Source organism: Chiroxiphia lanceolata, chromosome 3 (assembly GCF_009829145.1).
Source record: "Chiroxiphia lanceolata isolate bChiLan1 chromosome 3, bChiLan1.pri, whole genome shotgun sequence".
Lineage (NCBI taxonomy): Eukaryota > Metazoa > Chordata > Aves > Passeriformes > Pipridae > Chiroxiphia > Chiroxiphia lanceolata.
The window spans coordinates 8,193,384-8,216,244 of record NC_045639.1 but is presented as its reverse complement, the minus strand read 5'-3'; the positions used below and the strand labels follow the sequence as shown (position 1 = coordinate 8,216,244).

Below are 22,861 nucleotides of genomic sequence, written 5' to 3'. Positions count from 1 at the left end.
AACTTCCTCATGAGGGGAAAAGGAAGGGCAGGCACTGATCCCTTCTCTGTGGTGACCAGTGACAGGACCCGAGGGAATGGCCTGAATTTGTGTCGGGGAGGTTTAGGTTGGATATCAGAAAAAAGGTCTTCACCCAGAGGGTGGTTGGGTGCTGGAACAGGCTCCCCTAGGAAGTGGTCACAGCACCAAGCCTGACAGAGTTCAAGAAGTGTTTGGACAATACTCTGAGGCACATGGTGTGACTCTTGGGAATGGCCCTTTGCAGGGCAAAGGATTGGACTTTATGATCCTTGTGGGTCCCTTCCAACTCAGCATATTCTGTGACTGGCAACCTGTGGTTCCTGGCCTCCTTCAGAAATGCAGCTGCAGTCATGCTTCTTGCCAGCATCCACAATACAGCGTGTTGGGTGACAACCCATCAGGAATGCTAAGCTGTGCCACTCAAGCAATGCAAATGCTCAGAAAGAGATCAGTTGTTGCTGAAGACTGGAAATATGCAGGCTCACCAAACTGGTTCATCCTACCACACCAGCCAGCCTTTCTTCACTCAGCATGCCAGAAAAGAGCTGGCATGCCAAGCACAGGCCACCAATACAGATTCAGACACAGAGAACAGGTCTAAAGAGGGGGCTGGGAAAGGAATGTTCCACTCACACTACCCGGTTTTTCAGTGGAGACTTCCCCATAGCCATGTCCCTGGATAAGACCAACCACAGCACGTACACATAGCTCACTATGGCCCAGTTGTCAGCCCAGGTGGCAGAGGTATAGCTGTCAAGCCACTTGATTCCATTCATGATCTGTGCACAAAGACCACATCCTGCAGGATGATGGCACCCACAACAGAGACAGGAGAGAGGTCAGGGATGCTGTCAGAGGCTCCCATCCATACCTGTGTGCTGTCTGCCTGCACACTTGCAGGAAACACAGTGAGACCCTCTTCTTTTCCAGTTTGTCTCTGCAGTGTCCTTCTACTCCTACACCTCACCTTGCACAGTCCAAGTGGCAGAAGTGGCAAGGAGTGTTGTCCATTTATGTGTGAGGCAGATTCATCAGGAAAGCAATGCCCTTTTTTAGACTACCTGATATATTGGAAGGCAAACAAACCTAGTATGCTTGCTCTCCCTTGTACCTACCTGGCACATCCAGCTTAGACCCACCCAATCCCAGCCTGTGGGCAGATTTGTCCTGCAGCCTGCCCCAGTTGTGCTCCACAGGCATTGGCAGTGCTGCGGCTTCTCTCCAGCATCACAATGGCCAGGGCTGTGTGCTTTGGAAACGAGTGCTTACCTCTCCATACCTGCCTCTGCAACTCAGGCCTGCAGTAACCACCCTAAATTCTCATAGCACTCCCCTCACACACCACTGCATTCCCAGAAATCACATTCAATGCTACTTCATTATCTTCTGACAGTTTTGATGGGCCTTCGCTATCCTCTAGCAAATCCTCCACAGCTATAAGGCTTCTGATGATGAACATCCTAATCATGGTCTCATTGCTTCCTTTTACATTACCCCATGCGTTTCTTAGGGTTAGAAAGTAAGCAGATTAGGGTGGGGATTTTCCAGTCTGTGCCTGTACCTTGCATGTTTGGTGACACATGGGATAGGGCTAATTCACATGCCATCTAATCTTACCCTCAGAAGCCCTCCTTGTAATGAACTCCCAATTTTAACCACCCCAGTAACAAGAGCCAACTTTCCCCCATTCCACAGTGCCAAACCTAGACAGGTTCAGTAAGTGGCTGCAGCCCTGACAAACACAAACAGGCCTGCAGTTCCCAAGCCAGAACTCCCATCCTGCAGGAGCAATACATGTTCAAAAGGTTTCTTTGTTATTCTGATGCAGCTAAGTGCAAACTCTGTCTAAGAAAATCAAACTGCTACAACAACCTTCTGTCTAGGTCACAGTGTGAGAGGACTAGGGGTTAATTTAGTCAGGAAATAAAATAATTATTAATAGCATTGCAGATAGCAATTGCTAATGGCATCAGCAAACACCTCCTCACCTGGAACAAAGCCCATATAAGCCAAAAATGCTTATTCTCCTAGAAATTTCTGCAGCTATTGCACATTTGATGTAGCAGCATTATCATCTTACAAGTGCAGAAAAGAGATGGCCTGAAGGTTAGGGTGTTACCCTGTAAGGGTAGCAAAGGCTGCATTGGACTTACCACAGATTTCCTGCCCGAGGCTGGGAGAGTCGTGCAGCCTCTCTCAGCTCAGCCGTCCTCATCTATAAAAGGGGCTGCAGCCCTGTCTCACAGCAAAAGTTCAGGAGCATAATCACAGTGAATGCTGCAAAGCTTTTAGGTAATGCAGCCAGAGATGCTGCCTAAAGCTTTACCCACTGGTTAAGACGAGTTCAAGGCCTCTGTGCTCAACATGAGCCTCCCTTCTCAGACTGACAGGGTTTAAGATACAGTTCACATGTATGCAGAGAAAACATATAATTTTAAGTTTTGCACATTGCCTGTTTTGACAATTTAGGGGAGAGTTGAGCAGCAACAAGTCCTTAAGCTGATTCTGGGGCAGGATGCATTTCATTCTCACCATACAAAGTCTTTCAGACAGGCCTTTTAGTGACAACAAAATCAAAGGGGAAAAAAAAAGATAAATAAATACATAAGCCAGGTAGGCGAGTAGCTTGATGACATTCTTGCATACTTAAATTAACATAGAGCTGTTCCATTCCTGAGCTGCCTTCTTGTGCTATCTCCTCCTTTGTCCTTCTAGTGGAGAAAATGCCCCAGGGGTGATGAAGCATTGGGCTACCTTCCCCATCACACTCAATCCAGAAAGGTTCTGATGAGAGCCGCTCTCTGATGAAAATTAACCCAGCAGCAAGCAGGGTCAGATTTTGGTCCAGTTGTTCATAGCCTGCAGTTTTTACCGTATGGAAATTAAAAGGATTGCAACCTGCAGCAATTGTGGAAGTCGACAGCAAATTAAAAGGAATATGAGTTCTGGCATTCATCTGTAGCAATTTAGGACAGCCTTTTCATTACTGTAAAAATAGCAAGTATTTATAAACAACATCTAGCTCTGATCTGCACTAAATTTCAAATTGCAATATAGAAAAGGCAGGAACAAAGTTAATGCTTCAAAACCAGATATCTAATGTAAAGGGGAAAAGCAGCTTGCCCAGTTTCACTCCATGGGCTAGGACACAGCATTGGACCAGACACTGGGCTCTCAGTTCCTGCACACTGTCTGCTGCACCTCACTGCCTCCTCAGAAAAGGAATGGAGCATCACAGCACTTTCTGGAAATCACCTTTAGGTTCTTCTTCTCTCCCAAAATTTCCCTTTAAATATTTACTCCAATGCACCTACTAAACTGAATGTTTTAGCAATGCACAGCGATAAGGCTCCTTGTGGCTTTGTTTCTGCCAGTGAAATAGCTATGAATGTAAGGTTTACAGAAACTTTCTGTTCCTGTCTAAAATTATCTTTGCTGATCCTTGTGACGCCAAAAGCACAGAACCAATATTCCATAAGTCACATGAAAAAGGGACTACATTTCAAGCACACACAGCTAGTGTGGTTACAGTACCATCAATCAGCCATGACCAAAGCTCTGGGCTACCACCATGCCAGGCCTCACACAGGGGGACACCACCTGTTTACTTTGCTGCATGAGACAGCACAAAGAGTCAGGGCCTGATCCTACCATCTGGGTGCTTTGCGGTCATGGGGTGGTTGTCCAGCCTAAGAGGAGTCTCTGTGATCCCTGCTCGAACTGCAAGATCAGGGTAGAAATGTTTGAAAAACAGCAGGTGGATACAGCCCAATGGGGAAAGCGGGGGCTAAGAGGGAGACAACAGTAATTAGCATAAGTAGCGGCAGCCTCAGCTCACCAGCTGCTTTGCCGATTGTCTGCCTCCCTGATTTCAAACAGCAAAGTAGCAATTTGCCGAAGAACGCAGTCAGTAGCTAAGACTGCCCCTTAGAACTATTAGGGAAAAACAAACGATTTCCATGGTACAAAAGCAAGGCTTGCAGGGCTGTCATGTAGGAGTTTGCCTAAGTAAGGTATGGAGCACGCAGCTCAAAACAGCCACCAAATACTTCAGAGCGAAAGGCTAAAAAAGGAAGGTTTTAGAGGAGGAAATGAGTCAGTAGCTTGGAAGACAGGAGGGGGAGTTCAAATAGCTGAGGCATATAAAGTAAGCAAGTAGTCACCCTCTCAAATGTGATTCTAGCAAATGCTAGTCAGTGAGGCAGATGTATTGATCTCGGGTTTCTGTTGATGCAGGACCTCATGCAAAAATGGAGTCTATGGGTGACTTTTTATATTGACCACGCTGGATTTTGAAGCAATCATTCACTGGACAGACACTTGTGAACTGCACTTCACACCAGTGTTTCTGCCTGGAGCCAAAGCAGTCACCACCAGCTACAGGATTGCTGAAATTTCTCAGGGTCCCCTATGGCTAGGGGATGGATTTTTTTGGGGTGGGGAGGGGGAAGTTTCAGGCTAATTGCAAATACCATTTACCTTAAAAAGGGGAGGAGAATTCATCTTTCAAGATTGGTTCATCCAAACATACAGCTTGAGCTTTCAGCCTAGCTTATTTATAGCACTAACACCAGGAAAAAAGGACAAAGCTTGTTCAGTGTTGAAAGGCAGAAGAGCTAGTAAAGAACTCCTTCCTCTCCACAATGCTGTAGCAATTCACAGTATTCATATCTGTCTTTGTAACAACCTTGTAGTGCACTGAAAGGTGAGGACAAAGGGGTAAGTCACCGCAGGAAGCCTTTAGCCTTGCTCACTCATACACCGTAACACCTGGCCATAACACAGGTGTGCAGCGTGCAGTAAGCAGTGGGAAGGTTACTGTCAGTGTGGCAATAAGCCACAAGGCACAACTTCCTCACCTCTGCTCAGGTCCCTATCCCATCAAAAGGGTGGGATGATGGAAAGGGACCTTGTAAATAGAACCAAAATTTCCTCCTGCCCTTCCCAAAACAGGAAGCTTCCCCTCATTTCAGGCACCAAGACAACAGCTATGTGGCAGCCGTGAGAGGACCCTGTTGCAAGCCCTCGCTGAGGGAACTGCAGGGCTGCAAACAGGGGTGATGCTTAAGGTCACAGACACGTGAGGAGAGGGCTGTCAAATGAGGAAGCAGCACAGGGCTGGAAAACCAGACTCCCCTTCCCCTACGCAAACAGCAGCACAGGATTTATATGCAGCAGTGGTTCCCAAACCACGACATACATACTGCTAATCCCAAGCAGGCAGCTCTCGGTGCAGGGCTGGAGCTCCCAGTGCCAGTGCTGCTACAGCACGAGGAGTCTGTGGAGCCTATGCCAAGGCAGGCTGGTACCACCATAACCACAAACTTGTCTGTGCATCTTGGTGTACAGCTCCTGCCTCGAGCTTCCGCAAAGCACCACAGCCACTGTGTTTATGCCTCACTAGGCTATATGCTATTTTGTCTTTTGGGGAATGCAATCTTTCAAAAAGCCGTCGTGGTTCTTGGTGAGTGCCCTTCCCAGAGCAAGCACTTTTCTCATGAGACAGGAAAAGTGAGAGAGATTTCTCTTACTCTGCTGGTGAAGGAGTTCCTGCCCTCACTGAAGTTTCTTTAACCAGTTATATACCTCCTCAACCCGCTGCAGTGTTTCCAAAAAGACCTCTTGAAACAGAGTGAGCCAACGGGCCAGTTCCAACTCATTTTCCCTTATAAGTATACAACATGAAACAGTCCCAGCCCTGTTCTCATGACTTTACATCATCTCTTCCCCTCCTCCCCAGGATGTCTCACTTCTGTAACCCTCTGTCATAGCGAAACCCATCTATGAAGAGCAAGCTTGGAACAGTAACAGAGAAGTTACTCACATCAATTAAGACTAAAAAGCACAGCTGCCCCAGGTCTCTGCTACATGCCACTGGAGATGGAGGTCAGCCATGGCACTGCCATATGGCACTGATCCCCACCACCAAACAGAGCCTGCCTTGATTTCCTCTCCCCACCAGGACAGTCAGAGCAAGGAAGCAGGACCACAAGTTGTCCAGAGAAACATACTCTTAGGACCGAAGCTCTACCTATTACACAGGCATTATATCTGACTTATTTCAAAAGAAAAAATCAAACATGTCCCTGCTCAATTCTTGTCAATACTTCCAAAGTAAGTCAACATTTGGATTCGAATGTAAGCATTCCATGATTAAAAATATCAGAAAAGACCCTAAAGAAGAACTACCCCCTCAGTCCAATTCAAGTCCAAGTCATGCTGGTAGGTCTTTGCTAGTTTCATCACAAATCTGCTGCAAATTCTCTTACAAAAGGAATCCCTGGTCTGAGTAAGTCACCCAACACAAGATGCACTAATGCAATAAGACTGCTTTTTCAATACCTGAATCTTCAGTATGGGGTCTTTCAGCAACTTCTATCTAATGTGAACAGGCTTAACAGCATCTACAAAGGGCATTTACTAGGGTAGGCTGCAAGGAGGGGAAAAAAAAAAATCAAACCCCTTTAACTAGAACAGCAATATGGATGAAAATTGTAAGGTGTGTAAGCATGGCTCACACCTTTAGAATTAAAGCTTCATGCTAGTTGCCTCATACCCGAGCCCTGAAAACATGCCATCGAGTCTTGGTTTTGTTTTCTGCTTACAAGTAGGCACAGACTTAACAAATAAGCTTGATGCTGGGGGTTTTTGCTTATCGATTCAAGCCGGGAACATCACTGCAGTCAGGATTCAGTAACAAAACCTAACTTTCTATATATTTTGTAACATCAGTAGGTGGCTGTATACTCTGTTTACGAGCAGCCTGAGCTTCACTGCCTGGAAACATTAAGGAATGAGTATTTTCGTCGCGGTCAGAGTGAGCAGGACTGCCATGAACACGGAACAGCAGCTTCTCCGAGTGCCCCGGTCTCCGCAGCAGTGTTTTCTCAGGATCAGCTTTGTCCCGAGGACAAAGCTGGTTGTTTCGGCCACCTGGATGAGGCCGACGCCGGGATCCGGGATTCGCGGGTGCCGGCGGGAAGCGCAAGGCTCCTGCCGCAGCAGCGTGAGCCAATCAGGAGTGCCTGACTGAGATCGCACCAAAGTAGGTAGTGAAAAACCCTCGAAGGAAAAAAAAAAAAAAAGAGAGAGAGAAAGGAAAGTCCCACACTTCCGCCTCGCCGGCTCTTCCGCCCGCTCGGCTCTGGCCGTTTCTGCTGCGGCCGCCTAGCCCCGCGGGCTTCCCACCCGCCCCACGGCCATCCCATGGACGCCCCTCGACCCCTTACGCCCATCTCAGTCCCTTTCAGCCCCGCTCTCAGCAGCCCAAATCCTTCTTACGCCCCACTGACAGCTGCCCCCCCCCCCCCTCCTTTCCCACACGACTCCCTCAGCCCCCACTCTTTCCTCGGCACCTTCCCCGCCGCCCCGAATACCTTGGGGCAGGTAGTCCCGCCCCACCTCTTTGAGAGGGCGCCGCCATTGGTCGGCCGAAGCGTCAATCAGCCGGTGGCTCCCCTGTGATTGGGCAGTTCAGCCGGGCGGCAGGAGAGGGCCGTGTGTGAGGGCTGCGGGTGCCCCCTCCCCGTCCGCGCGTGCGCGCGGGGCCAGGGCGTCGCCACGCGGGGCTCCCGCCATAGCAACCGCTTCCTCCTCCTCCGGGCACAGCGGCCGTGACGTCGGCAGCGCTTCCGCCCGGCTCGCGCCCTCGCCGCTTCCCTTTCTGCCGCCGGAGTCCGCGCCGCGCCCAGACACCCGAGAGGAGCCGCCGCCGCCGCACCGCGCTCCGCCGCCCACCCGCCCGCCGCGCCCAGCCGACGCCATGGTAGGGATCCGGGCGACGCCAGGGGGGCGTTAGGCTTCTCCCCCTGCCGCCTTCATCCTTGAGGGAAAATGGGGAGGGGGGCGGCGGTACCGCCCGCCGCATCCTGGCTGGCGCCGCCGCTGTGCCCGGCGGCACGGCGGTATCTCGCCCCCCTTTTCTTCTCCTTTTTCCCCCCCTCCGCCCCCCCCAATCCTTCCCGTTCGCCTTTGAACCTGAGGCGGCGAATCCGTTCTCCTCCCTTCCCCCTAGCCGCCGGCCCCCCCCCATCCCACCATGAGGCGGCGGAAGGTTACTCTCCCCCTGTTGAGGCGATGGAACTGTCCTCCCTCCTTTTCCTCACCCCTCCTTGAGGTGATGGTACGTTCCGTGCTGCACACAGGCACTGGGACGGGCGCGTCCATTCCACCCCGTGACGGGGGAGGGGGGGGGGGGGCGGGCGAGGCGGGAAGAGCCCGGGGGGGGGGGGGCGCGATGCGCGGCCCCTCCCCGCGCCGCAGGGCGCGGCCGGGGTGGGGAGAGGGGCATCATCGCCCCCGCCCCCCCGCGCGAGGGGCTGCGTGGGAGGGGATCGCAACCTGGTAGAAAGGCACCGCGGGTGGGAGGCCTCTTTTCCCCAGGACTGGGGGCTGCCCTGCTCGGGAGAAAGCGCGGCCGCCGCCGCAGCCGCCCCGGCGCGGTCCCGGCGGGAGCCATCTTCCCACGGCCGAAGGGTTCGGGCCTGGCCTAGAAAACGGCGTCGGCTCCGCAGGAAGCCGAGACGAGCACGGGCCCTCCCAGGGCCAGCTGCGATCCCGCTCGCGGGCCCCGGCTGGAGCCGGCAGCGCTGGTAGCGGACAAAAGGGGGGAAGCGGAACCCGCGGAAGGGAAGCGCTGATCGTAACAAACAGAGTTTCGCAGCGGCCTCTCGAGGAAGCTTAAATTTTAAGGTAGTTGCTGCAAGGACTTGGTTTTTGTGTTGTTTGGGTTTTGTTTTTTTTTTTTTTATTTGTTTTGCTCCTCCGCACAGTGCTGGAAACACTCTATCTAAGACATTATGCTGAAAACATAGAGACGTGTCAAGCATACACACTGACTTTCCTGTGTTTCCAGGCTTTCAAAAAACCAAAAGTGCCAAGGGACTCCTTGCATAAATGGAGCGGAATAGACCAAATGCCTTTTCGACTTCCTGGTGGCTCACTCTCGGTTTGCTTTGCCTGTGCTCAAAGTTTGCATCTCCGTTTAACTGTGGGAGCTGTGACTGGCAAATTCGTCTGAATTACTAGCTCATGCAATTTTAATTCCTGTCCTGTTTTTGCTTGAGTCCAGCAACACACACTTTTGTGTTTTGACACACTTGTCTGGGTTTTTTGTCTTTATTAGAGGTGTCACATATTGAGGCTTTCTCATGGTATTTCTCATTAGTTTGAATGTGTGGTATATCCAGTAAATGAACTTTTAGTCCATACAGGGCTGGCAGACAGGATGTACTAGTAATCTCCCTGCTTCCTCTAACACCCAAATTGGAGCATCTGTGACTGGTCTGCAACGTAGAGCAGAGCTGATGGGAGTTGCAGCTGAAGTTGTTAAAAAGTCTGACGAGACTTGCAGCTCTTGTTTAAAACAGGCTTGTCTCAGCAAGCCAGCTACCACCTCTGCAGTATGCAAACCGAGTTTAGTCTGACTACTTGGTGTGTCAGCCTTCATCTTGCTTTGGAAGCAGAGAAATCCCCAGTCAGTCAAAACTAGTATTTCTCACAGTGATCTTTTTGCAACAGGGTTTGGGTTGGCTTTTTTGAGATGCTGGAAATGAACTTGCTTATGGGCATTGTAGGCCTTCTGGCAAAATACAGTAATGTCAGCAGGAGGGCATCATTTAGTATAAAAAGAACATTGGATTTTCAGCTTTTGTGTCTTGCCACAAGGTTCAGTTTCTTTGCTATTGGATTAAATGAGTCCATGGTCTTTGGAGGGCTGTGCAAATTATTTTTCTTGGTTGTTAGTCAATACTGTTCCCAAATCTGTGTAATTACAAGGCACATATGCCTCATGTACAAGATGACAGCCTCATGACAATTGGTAGTGTGGGTGTCTGGCATGTTCCTACTTGCCTTGCCAGAATTGCTGTCAGGGGGCTCCTGCTGGGTGTAAGGGCTGACCTAAGCGATCCCATGTAGGAGAGCCTGCAGGCAGCCAGGACTTGTGTGTGAAGCTGTTCAGAGCTTTCGCTTGCCTGGCTGTTCAGCATTCAGGCAGTGTTCTGGAAGGGTCTCTCATTAACAAGTATCTGTGGTGCCCAAAGCAGGCCTTCAAAGCCTGGTTTTGAGAGTAACTTTTAAGTTTTAGGTTGCTGTAGGTGCCTGGAGAAAGAAAATTCTTGGGCTCATTATAGCTGATTTCTGTGCTGAATATGTTCTAAGAAGTTTTAATTTTCTGCAAGAGTCCTGTTGCATACCAACTTACACCTGCATTACCTTAAAACCTTGCGTTTCAACAGAGGAATGGGTGCTACTCAAAACTTCTACCCTGCTGTATTGCTGGGATTGCCTTTTGTGGGTATTGCTTTTTCTGCCTACCTTGATAATTAAACTGGGAGTGAACTTCATGGTAGCTCAGAGAAGGAGGTAATTTCCTCTTTGGCTGAAAGCTGAGGAAATGACCTCCAGGAATTCAAGGGATAGTTTTTTCTTATTTTTTAAATAATTTTTCTTTCTTCTCTGTCCTTGTCGATAACTGTTCTTGTTGTCGGTGGGGGGGAAGAAAAGCTGAATAGAGTTCTGATTCCACCCCTCCTCCTGCCAAAAGAGACCAAATAATGCTAAATAAAAAACTTGAGTCTAGCTGGCAAGATCTGTCTGCAAGTGATATGCAAATAACTAGTTCTTGCTGGTTTATGGTGTGCAAATATAGCCTGTTACACAACAGCAGTAAAAGGCAGTTAGTTATGTTTCCCATCATGCTTCGCATCTGAATTGAAGCTTTGGACTTTCAACTGTCCCCTGTAAACAGAGGTGTCTATCTATCCGACTGTAGATAGCAGGGCATGTGGACCTTGCAAGAAGTCAGGAAGTCACTGGTGTTCCGACACGGTTGCTGATCTTTGTGATCAAGTTAAAGTCGTTGCACCTTTCCTACTCAGTACAGTGGGGGTGGTAGTATCCGATGTGTTTTCTTGAGTGCTCAAATAACAAAAGCAAAGCAGTATTTCAAATCCGTGGTTTTGACCACCTACATTTTCAGTTGGCTTGTTGGCCTTACGTGACACCCTTTTCAGAGGCCTGATTTGGCAAAATTGTCTTCCAGCCTGTTAGTGCAGCCAGGCTGTGACTTTCGCTTTCTGCTGGGCGCTCCCACAACTACGTTAGCTTAATTTGCCCTTCAAGGTCTCCATGCTGATGATGTTCCAGGGCATTATGTTGTGTGGCAGTGTAAGGGACAGCTCTGTGAAAGGGTGCTGTCCCAGTTGGGTGGTAGTAGTTTAAATTGAAAGAGTATTTGTTGCAGAGATGTACTATGACACATGACTGAGTCTTATGGAAATGCCACACAAGCAGTTCTGGCAGTGGCAGAGAATTTCGAAGGTAGATAGGAAGGATGATATGCCAAGCATAGGGGAAGCAGTGTTTGCTGAAGAAACTAAGAACCAAATACATACAATAATGTGACTAGCAAACATGGGAGCACAGTGTCCTCAAATCTGCCCTTGCAATTAAACAAGACATACTTTAATAAAGGTCTTGGTGTCAAATTCTGGAAAAATTGATGATGCTTTTCCAAGAAACGCCAGTTTCCACTTGAGTACCTGCGAGTAGTATCACCCTGGTGTATGCAATGTGTGTGTGTGGTTCCCAGAAAAACAATGTTCTTTAAATGTCTCTGTAGATAATGCATGCACAGGCACCGCTATGGAGAGCTCTTGGATTCTAATCACAGGAGAGAAACCCAACAATGTAAAATTGTCAAGACTTAAAACCAAATCTCATCCTTCAAACTTGTCTTGAGGCAAACTAAGTCATTAGTTTAAAGTCTTCTTTGCTGTCTCACAGTTGAGGAGGAAACAAAGACTCTCCTTAGGTAAAACATTTTAAATATTCAAGGAAAATACTGGAGTGCACAGGATTTCCTAATAAAAGAGAAGGCAAATTTCAGTGTGTCAGTTGTGTTTCTATGCAGGCTTGCTACAAATCCAGTTTATAAGGTGTCTGGCATGTATCTCACTCCTGAAACAGCTTTCTGTATGTGGGAATTTTCCTGAGAAAGCTTTGGATTATTCTTTGGTCTTCCCCAGTTAAGATTAAATTTCAGTTCAGGTACTTGGCAATGGAGGCAAAGTGTTGAAAGCTCTTAGAGCTGCATATGGCTCTTGCAGTAGGAAACATGCTAGACAGAAGGCTCACTCTTTGGGCTGCCCTGTGTAAGGAGGGCATTCTACTCTTGCAAGACTTCTGCAGTGCCTTGCACTTAAGGCAGGAACAGTGGCTTTGTGTAGGGAATAAGAGCCACTGTGTTACTCTAGCGCATGCTGACAAGGCATTTAATGCAATCATTACCTCATGTGCATACAGCAGTCCATATGAAAGTACAATGGGGATACTCATATAACTGCCCTGGAACAATATATGAAGAGCTCAGCCCGCAAGACACACCATGTTTGCAATAGTTGCACAGAGGTGCTGGGGAGAACTCATTTTTGCTCATTTCCTCAGAGAAACTCACTCTGTCCACTCTTGCCTGAATATCTGTCTCCCTCAATATGCTGTACTGGCATCATTTTCCCATCTGGTAATTAGGTGACTTGCCTGCTTGCTGCTACCTTATTTCAGTGAGGTTAAAAGGCCCTGCAGTTAAGGTTCAGTCCCCTACAACAAAATATCACCAGCTGATTCATGGTCAGGTATCTCACAAGTACCAGTCCAGAGCTGGATAACTGCTTTTATACTGGAAGAGGAACAGAACCAGACTAACTTCTGTAGCTCTGCAGTGTTCAAGTCAGAATGCGCAAAATAATAATGAATGTACTGTATTACATCCTCTAAGCAGAGTGGTATCTGGACAAAGAGAGAAAATCCAGACTAACAAATAAATGTTTACTCTGTTGTTACTGGTGGGGTGGAGGCTTCTCATCAGCTCTTCTTGTGGACAAGACACCAGAGATGAGGTTAAAATGTTGATTGAGGACATGTACTTTAAATATAGCGTTTCTCCTTGTTCCAGTGCTCTTAACAGTCATCCTGTTGATGTTCTATGCAGAGGGGTTTCAACTGCCTTACAGCAGAAGCTGTCTAGAGTTTGGGGTTTTTTACTTTTTAAGTATGTTTGTGAAGCCAGCCCTGGCTGGTACGAGCCCAGAGTTGAAGAGGGAGTCCTACAGTTGCAATAGTAGATCCTCTTTTTGGAAGTAATTAGTTCATTGCACTGGGAATTTATGGGTGACACGCTACTGCTGTGACACAGCTATAGGGTTTTCTGAGATGGAACAAATCTGCATTGTCCCTAGCAACATAATGGCTGCTAATGTCAGCCTGTGTGATGAATCCAGGGGTTGTACAGCAGCTGCAAAAAAATAGTAGCACCAGCTACTAACAGCCTTTTGCTTTGAAAAGCTAACAGATCCAGTTCTCACTATTGCCCCTTCAGCTTCTGGTCTGTCCCAGTTATAAACTGCAATTTAACACTGAATTCTGAGTTTCCAGGCTAAATACTCAACATTTTTGGAATCTGAACTGACTGACCAGCAGTGCTTAGTTTCTTTTTAAGGTAACAACTTGTCTCCCTGCTTGGAGACATGTTTCTGGCTGTGTAGTAGTACAAGCATATGTGCTTGACTGGACACTTTGCATCAACGTGCAGCTCTATTGCTGTTGCTTCTTTCTCTCTGCTGAGCATTAACCTTTTCTTTCAAAGTTAACGTGAATTGACTCAGGGGAATTAGTTATTGTGGTGGAGGTAAGTGACAGGGCTTTTAAGTGATTAATTGCCTTGTTCCCATGCTAGTTCAGGCTTTCTGTGCATTTTCTATGACTGAAAGTCAGGTCTTAACACCTGTTGTCAGCTACTGAGGTGCCATTGCAAACTTCAGGGAGGAAAAAGGTTCTCGAGTTCCCTGTGGATTGGTCCCTAGTGAATGATACAATAGCTCTAATTGCTGCACTGTTTGCTTTATTAAGGCAACTTTGTATTAATTAGAGTCTTCCCAAAGAGGCTCTTGCCTACACCAAACACAGGGACAAGGAAGGGAAAGACCTTCATTCTTCATTACCTCCCAGTCACACTCTGACAAAGTGCAGTCTCTCTATATGATTGAGGTGACATAGGAATGAGTCACTTTGAGTCGATGTTTGTACTTTTGCTCAAGTTTATCCTGGAATAGGCTTTCTCTGCTTACTTTCCTCGCCTTATTGGTGATATGCAAAAGGATGGCTGCCTGCCAGGGAGCTGAGGCGCAGTGAGTGACTTGCTGTTCTCCTGTCCCAAAGTGCAAGGAGTTCTGGATAGGTTACCCCTAGTAGACAGGCCATGCATTATAAATCCTGAGGGATGTCCCCTTGTATTTGGGTGAACCTCAAAAAAGCACTGTTCTCATACTACAGAAAAGTTTCTGTCTCAGATACGCTGCTGGGTGAGGTTTTCTGTGACCAACAGTTGGGAGATGTAGATACCAAACTCCATGGTAATAGATTCTGCTAGCTGTCCTCACTGGGTTAGCAATGCTATGCCAGCCACTCAAAGTTACAGAAGAAGACATGTTGGTAGAAAGAGGAGAATCTGGGCTCATCTGAGGTCCTCCATGGTACTCATTGGTCAAGGCTTAAAAAAACCCACACACATTAAGTCATTGTCCAATCTATAACCATCTTTTAAGGACAGCCTGTATGAAAGCTAGCACTGAGCAGTTCCCCTGCACCTCTGTCTCCCTGGTTTTGCAGCTGAACTCTGTTGTTTCTTAGTTCTTAGAGAACTAAGACACAAAATAAATCTGTTGAGCTTACATTTTGGGCCTGAAGGTAAGGAAGAGCAAAATGAACAACAACCTTTAGCCTTTTTCAGTTGGTGGATCTCAGATGGTGCTGTACCTGACTGTTAGTACTGCTGACTGTGCTCATAACAGTGACGTGTGGCAGTTTACAGAGAGGGAGGAAGGCAGTTTTCCATCTGAGATATGAATTGTCATATCTGAGGATAACGTCATTTGAATTTGAAGACCAAAGACCAGTGAGGGAGGAAGCAGTATTTTAAAGGAATCTCACTGTTCACACTGTATACAGCATTTTGAACAGATTGTTGAGTATCAGACAGCCTTCAGTTTGGTCTTTACTGCTCTGGCCATGATGTCCTTCCATCAGCATCAGCTAGCTTCCCATACTTGCAGTATTCGCTATTGCACAGCTTCTTATAAGCTCTCCAACTTTGCTGTACTCTGAGAACAACGCTCAGATGCAAATGCTTCTACCCTGCCACAATTTTTTTCTGCCTTATTCCCAAAAAAACAGCAGGCTGAAAATGCAGCTCAGCCTGTTGTCATTCTTGCTAGGTCTTGTCCTCTTTATTTTGTACAGCTACCTTTAACATTAGATTGATAATGCTGCATGTGCACCTCCTATTACAGCAAACACAGGGGATACCATACCACTAACTACATTTCCCATCAGACTTCGGGGGGGGGGAAGTTGAGAAGGCAGGCAACTGGCTTTAAAAACTGATGGAGGAGCTTGCAGTTTCTCCCTTTAAAATCCTGAATTCAGAGCAACTTCTGAAAGTTGGTTTGTTCAGCTAAAAACTGTACCACTACAGTCCCAGTACCCCACTACATCTCTCTTGATCTCTAAACTAACTCCACATGACACGTGTGGAATTTGGCCAGTTTTACCTCTGTTCCTAAAGCTGCTAGCAAGCATGCTAGAAATGGCTAGGAAATTTTGAGTAGCAGATCCTTGTGGGCTTGATTGTCTAGCCAGCCTGAAATGGGTAACAAAATTAAACTTCTGTAATCTTGGAGAACAAGGAGTGGACGTGTGTGTAAAACTCCCCCAAAACAATGCTCTAATGTAAGTAGGATTGTCCCTTCTTTGGAATAGTTTTGGTTTGGCAGCTGGCTGTGGTCAGCAGCAGACTCCAGATTCTTTACTTGGCTTTGGAAAAGAAGGTCTGCAGCCTTTTCTGAGGAAACTGTTGGGCCACTAGTGACTATTGTTAGTATCTGTTGTCTTCTAGCCTTGTGTTTAAGGCAGTGCAGTAATGGAGTTACAAAAATTTGCTGTGGTAGCCCTAAAGGTCTTTGCTCATGTCTTTTGCAGGCATCTGGAGTACAAGTTGCTGATGAGGTATGCCGTATTTTTTATGACATGAAAGTGCGGAAGTGCTCTACACCTGAGGAAATTAAGAAGAGGAAGAAGGCTGTCATCTTCTGCCTCAGTCCAGACAAAAAGTGCATTATTGTGGAAGAAGGCAAAGAGATTCTGGTGGGAGATGTCGGTGTGACAGTTACCGACCCTTTCAAGCACTTTGTGCAGATGCTTCCTGAGAAGGATTGCCGTTATGCCTTGTATGATGCAAGCTTCGAGACCAAGGAATCCAAAAAAGAAGAGCTGATGTTTTTCTTGTGGTAAGCTATCTTCCCAACTGACTCATTCCTAACGTGCAATCCAAGCACTGCGGGTGAGGTCTCTGAGCGTTTGTATTGTGCAGGCTGGCAAGATGGTAGGCTTAAAGTGAGTCGGGCAGCCTGATGCCTGTATTCTGAGCTGTGAGACATTTCACTTGTTCATGGTGGGAAGGATACTGCTTCTGGCTGTGCTGAATAATCCGTGTCAGTAATTGCACTCTCTTTGGCATATCCCACTAGGGCACCAGAACAAGCACCTCTCAAAAGTAAGATGATCTACGCCAGCTCCAAGGATGCAATCAAAAAGAAGTTTCAAGGTATGTAATACAGCTGATGCTCCTAGCTCTGCTGTGCCTCTAGGATACTTACACAGGAAAGCTTAACCATTGGCTAATTGGTTTGGGGCTTGGGTGTTGTTTTATTTTGTTCTTTTGAGAAACTAGTGAGAGGTGAAATGTCACATGACAGAGCTAAAATGAGGTCTAGCTAAAATTTATACTGTCTGACTAAATTTTAGAGGCACTAGAACTGTGCTCAGAGCAAGAGCAGGTTTTGCAGTGTGTGACACTGTGGCTGCACAGTACCATACAGGCTAGAAAGCATTAGATTCATAACTCAAAGCTAGATTTTGTGCAGAGCTGCCTCAGTGGCAGAGGACTTTCAAGCCTGTGTCTGTTGAAATGTCATAAATTTACTGCACTGTAGCAACAGTATTTAAGAATTCACTTGATTCAGAGATGCAGTTGTGATTACTCATTCCTAAAGGCATTGCATCTCCAAGTGGAGAAGCGAAGTTCTATTCAGCCTGTCAGGCACCATTAACCAAGGAGTAAACACCTTGCAGCGTTCAGAAATTTCATGCTAAGTCAGTCTGGCTTATAGCCAGGTAGCACTGCCCCCTGTTAAGTTCCTTGTGCTGCACTGGGCCAAAATCTTGCAGTGTGCAAGACTGACAAGATCACTGGACAGCAGTGCCAGCCTTCACAGGACAGCATGCCCCAGGGATTGGAAGTGCCCAGGGAGACTGTTGTGTGCTGCACATATGGAAGTTGAAAAAAAAGAAATCCTGAAAAAATTCTGCCTTTCACCACTGAAGACAGGCATGGTTTGGGATCCCCACCCTTCAAAAAGAAAAAAACACTGTTGATTCCTTAAACTGGTTTTCTAGATGCTTTCACCCTCTTCTGCAGACCCAGCAGGAGCTGAGTTGGCCATCTCCATGTGCTTACATGTAGCTCCCTCCCCAGCTGTACCCAGGGCAGCTCAAGACATGAGGGATTCACTTGTAAGAGCCTGCGATGAAAGGCCAACAGACTGAGCTCTGATCTAGTGACAAATTTCTCCCCACATGTCCCTGCATTGACATGTGGTGTGTAGCCAGATGTCTCTGGTGACATATCCAGGAAAAAACAGATTTCCTAAGCTAAGGCAGGACTTGTGTGTTTGAGTGACTGGATTTCTTCTAATATTACTACCAAGTATGTTTCTTTAATTGATTATCAGCATGTTGACATACTGCATTATTGAGTGTTTTGCCTCTTTTTTAGGCATAAAGCATGAATGTCAAGCAAATGGGCCAGAGGACCTCAACCGAGCTTGCATTGCTGAGAAGCTAGGAGGCTCCCTAGTCGTAGCTTTTGAAGGAAGTCCTGTGTAGATGTCATACAGTGCCACAACTCTACAAGCATTCCATGTTTTAATATATCAGTTATATAAAGCAAACATTCTAGGCAAGGGTTTCACTAACAGTAGGGAAGCTGTCTTGTAGAATAAAGTAGATTTTGGAGATGTAGCTTGTATGTACAAATGACCCTGAATAAATCAAATCTAAGGATTTATCTTGGTGTATTAATATTTGCATTGGTTGTCCAGCCCAATACTGTCCCCAATGGATTAACACTAAAGGTCTCAAAAAATTTGAGCAGTGGATCATGAAAGGGGGGGAGGTGAGAACAATCTGGTTCTTGTTCTTGCTTTTCTAAATTGTAACGAGCAAAATTCAGTCAGTCGTGTTGAGGCTACTGGCCGAATTGCCAAATTCAAAAGCTTTTCCCCTGTAACCATTTAAGACAAAACTTAAAACCTGTAAACTTAGGCTAAAGCAACCTTTTGGCACCAAACTGTGTTAAACTCTTAGTGCTTGCAGTTGCAGAGCTGTACTAAAAAAGCCTAATTCTGAAGTTAGAGATAAAACACTGAAGAAATAGTCCTTATCCCCTCCCTTGTAAACTCCTGGTGCAGTAATAATATTTAAAGGTTCGCTTGTTCTGTAGGTTCAATTTCCTTGTTATGAAGTGTCTTGAGGTCTCTTTCAGCCTGAGTGATTCTATAAAAATTGCTTTTTCTGTTGACATAGTTTAATTTAGAACTACCTAAATGTCTCTAATACACACCTACTAGTGGATCAGATGCTTCTGAGGCTTTTATAAATGCAGATTCTTATATCAGAGCTTTTCAGTTATTGGTAATAAAATGAGAAGGAACCACAACTGGAGAAGTGGTATTTTCAGCCCCAGTCTTTGGTCACTTGGTCCATTTGTCCATAATTACCATTGATTTAACTTAGTAGAACGAATCAGCCTGACTAATATGGCTTGATCTGGGCTTTTTGTCTGTTAGCTTCTTTAATTCTGTAGAAATGCATGGAAATATCACCTACTAGAAAGTTTGACCTGAAATGCCTTTTGTATGGGGGGTAGAGAACATTCCTGTGCCAGCTACAGAGATCTTGAAAGCTTCCATGTTTCACCAGTGGTTGATTAAAGCTGTTTCCTTTGTGTAATGTGTACATGGGAGTTGCATAGAGTTTTCTTGTATGTCTGTAGAGAAAAAGAAAAAAAAACAACAAAACAAAACCGTTAGCCTCCAGTGCATTACTGTGATGTTCTGTGTGTGCCAAATTCAACTAGCCTTAAATAAATGGGCTTCCCCTCCCCTGGGTCAGTGACTGATTCCTCTCCAGCCTCCGAATTAGCCTTCCTGAAGCAGGGCTGGCACCGTGGCTGGGCACACCAGTGCCCTGTGTGAGCTGTGTGCTCAGGGAGCTGCTGTGCCTTCTGCAGCTACTGACTGCCCTGTGCTGCTCTCAGGGGAGCAAGACTGTGGGGGAGACAGGCTGGAAGGAAGAGCTGGTGGAGTTAAGGGGATAGCTTGTTTGTCTCTGCAGTGTGCTCCCCTCCTTGTCCCTGCACCATGACTGCCTGCCTGCTGCAGTCTCTGGCTCCTGAACAGCACCTGCTCTCTGCGTTCTAGGCTTCGTATGCAAATGTCCATGGGTTGGGCAGCTTCCTGGGAAACATCTCCCTGTTTGAGCAGCAGAAACCCAGCCACGTGACAGTTGTCCTGTGCAACTTTCCCTGTGAGGACTGAGGGAGCTTTCTCTAGCCAGCCCCACGAAGCTCAGGCAGTTACAGGCTGTCCCTTCCTCCGCAAGCTGTTCCCAGCTGCGCAGGGACAGAAAACAGACTGTCCCTGCAGTTCCTTGGCAGAGCAGTGCCATCGCTGTGCTGCTGTATCTGCAGGGCTGGGGAAATAATGGTCCATTGCTAACTCAGCATGTGCCCTCTCTGGCCATGCTGCATGGTTAAAACCTTTCATTAGGCAGGCATTGACTGCTTGCTCTAACTTGGCACCCACGCGGGTCACACGGTTTGGGAGCAAAAGGTTTTCTGATACAAAGGGATCCACTGGAGTGAAGCTTTCTGATTTTGAACAAAGCAAACTGTCTTGGTTTCTGCTGGAGCTTTTAGCTTCTTTTCAGTCAACTGGGAGCTTGCCCAAGGGGGTAATTGTCCTCATAAACAGCTCTTCCTTGCCTAGGTGTCTGCAGTACTGGTCTTTGTCCAAAGTCCAGGTTGAGATAAGGAAATAAGTATGACACACAGGGATCAGTGCTGCCTGACAAACAAAGGCAACTCCTAGCCAAGATCCAGTTGATAGCTAGTGCCTCCATACTGCAGGCATCTTTGAAGGGATGTCTAGCCCAGGTGACGTTTTGGTGGACTTCTGCCTGGGATTTTGTTCCCTGGTTAAAAAACGGAGTGGGAGATGCTGCAATAGAGGAAGGATGTCAGACCTGTAAGGTAGGAGAGTGTTTCCCACAGCATGAAAGCCCTCAGTTCTGGGACTAAGGCACTTTGAACCCAAGTTCCTGATCTAAGCAATAAGAGGTCTGAGGTGGCACTTTGGGCTTTGGCTAGATATGGTGTCACAGTTTAGGCCGATTTAAGTCTTTTGCTGCTTTTAGGACCTTCACAGCTACTCCTGAAATTACAGTATGGCCTCTCTGGAAGCGTACTCCTGCACTCCAGGGCTGGGAGTAACTCAGCCATCAGAGCTTCAGGCTTGTCCACACTGGGGGTTGTGGACCAAATTTCACCCCCTCTCAAAGTTGGTTGTCCTTCTGCTTTTGTAGGGGATGGAAAGCGCAGGAAGGTGTTTACTCTTGTGACTTTTTAAGATTTCTCTCAATCACCCAGACCTGAAAAGGCAAGGCAAGACAATATGAGGAACTTTTTCTATAACTTGGCTGGTTGCTGAGGAGAGAAATTACTTTCTAACGGGGTACATGAACTAAAATGTGAAGAGGTTCAGGTGATGAAGACAGCTCAGAGCCATACAAGTTCAGCAGGACATGCCTACATAGTGCAGCTTGGGCAGAGCAGCTGAACTGTCTTGAAGTCCACATGCAGGATATGGTTTCCCAAAAGCCATTTCTGTTCATTACACCTGGGAGAAAATGGGAAAGGAAGATTCAGACTGTTATATAATTCAGGCCTAAGTGTGAACAGCAGGCAGTGTAAATGCAATTTAGCTGTTCCAACAAAAGGTTGAGTGCCTTAAGCCTTGATAAACCCAGGTACCCAGGCTGAAAGGTAACTCTGGGCATGGCTGATTCCAGCAGAAGAATCCAGTGTTCCTATCCAAAGTCACTCCACCTGGGCAATTTCTTGATTTTTATTAATAAAGGTTCCTGCCTGTGGTGCTGGGGCTGCTGACCATACCAGCTGTGAGTCACAGGCTGACAAGTAACAAGCTTGGGTGGCCTGGAGGAAAGGAGATAACCCTGGGCATGTTGCCCAATGGGGTGGGCACATTGCAAAATCCCACCAGCTGCAGGGAGATTGGGGGCTGGCAGTCCTCAGCCCTGCACAGTCTTGGGCAAGGCTTGGGGTTCTCCTAGTCACTCAGAATGTCCTTCCCCTTCAACCAAGGTGCTGAGGGAAGAAAAAAATCCCAACGGTACAACTCCAGGTAAAAAAATCTGCTAAACATCTTTCCCCAAAGAGACTTGTTTTTTATATCTTTGCTTAATGAGACCATTCCCTCTCTTTATTCCTAAACCAGCCAGCTCAGCAGTGTGTCCCAGAAGGGCATCATATGCCCCTGTGCCAGGCACACCGAATCTGCTCTTGTGAGCTTCTGGAGCCCCACCAGAGGCAACCTACTCCAAAGGGTATTTGGAACAATGACTGCCCTCCTTGCATTGGCTGTTTTGGGGTCTTTTTTAGTGCTTGTGTGGGCATGCTTGGGTATCTGCTCTCATTTGCACAGGAGCTCTCAATAAAGGAAAGAGTTGTTGCAAAAGCAAAAAACTGAAAAACCTAGGGAGTTGCACCATGTCACCTGCTGCTGTGGGGCCCTTCCTGCCTGTGACCCCCTAGGGGTGATGGCCATTCTGATACGTTCCACAGCTCTCTCCAGCCTTGGGGTGGGTGGGGTTTTTCTGCAATTCTGAAAAAATGCAGGCATTCCCTCACTTTTGGGGACCTTAAAAGCCAACCGGGCATGCTGGTTTGTGGCAAGTGACGGATTATGCTGACATGTTGAGGTCACCAGTGGTCCTTGATTCATGCATTCTTCTCCACATGCCACAAAGCCCAGAAAGAGAAACTGAAGCCTAATCCTGGCTGTGGGGCTAAGGTCTTCTTCCCGAGTTTGTCCCTACAGTGTGGGGAGACTTGCTGCATGCAACAGCTCTATGTTGGGAAGGGGGTGGGGAGGGGATACACAAGGGTGGGAGACAGGTTGAGGGGCAGGGTGTGGCTTTCATCCTGCTATTTCCTCAGCCAGAATTCAGCAGGACCCCTTTTTCTTACCTGGTCAAAGATGAGTCACGCACACTTCCTACCCCACATTTCTCCATCATGGCCCCAAAAGCCATAGAGCTAGGGGAGGGACAGGATGTCCACCCAATCCTGTGGAGCCTCTGGTGTGCAACATAGGGATTGGTATCACACTGGCTTTCCCCAGGAACAAAATAGAGGCGGGTCTGTCCCTCATCCTCCTTCCTAGCCTTGGCTCTTCACACATCCTGGAGGGACTGAGCACTTTGGGGGTCTTTTTCTCCTCTCTCTCAAATTCCTGTTGATGTCAGTACTGGGCTCAGCAACTTTATTGTGGGGAGACAGGCACCAAGCTGTCATGTGGCCTCCGCCATTTCCTAAGAAACCAGCTTGAAAATAAAAAAGGTGCAAGGGAAAAAAAAAAAAGAACAA

General features: G+C 47.2%; 1 protein-coding gene across 4 annotated transcripts; it reads left to right on the top strand.

Annotated features, from left to right (window-relative positions):
- The first annotated feature begins 7,580 nt into the window (after nt 1-7,580).
- Nucleotides 7,581-19,297, top strand: DSTN (destrin, actin depolymerizing factor). Of its 4 annotated transcripts, none has more exons than XM_032683035.1 (4): nt 7,581-7,786; nt 16,057-16,364; nt 16,605-16,681; nt 17,912-19,297. In XM_032683035.1, exons 1-4 carry the CDS (start codon nt 7,784-7,786, stop codon nt 18,019-18,021), a joined length of 498 nt encoding a protein of 165 aa, XP_032538926.1. In that variant the 5' UTR covers nt 7,581-7,783; the 3' UTR covers nt 18,022-19,297. The 4 variants fall into 4 exon arrangements, with proteins under 4 accessions (XP_032538926.1, XP_032538924.1, XP_032538928.1 ...); XM_032683033.1 differs by lacking the exon at nt 7,581-7,786 and adding an exon at nt 8,129-8,143; XM_032683037.1 differs by lacking the exon at nt 7,581-7,786 and adding an exon at nt 8,598-8,612.
- Nucleotides 19,298-22,861: the final 3,564 nt, after the last annotated feature.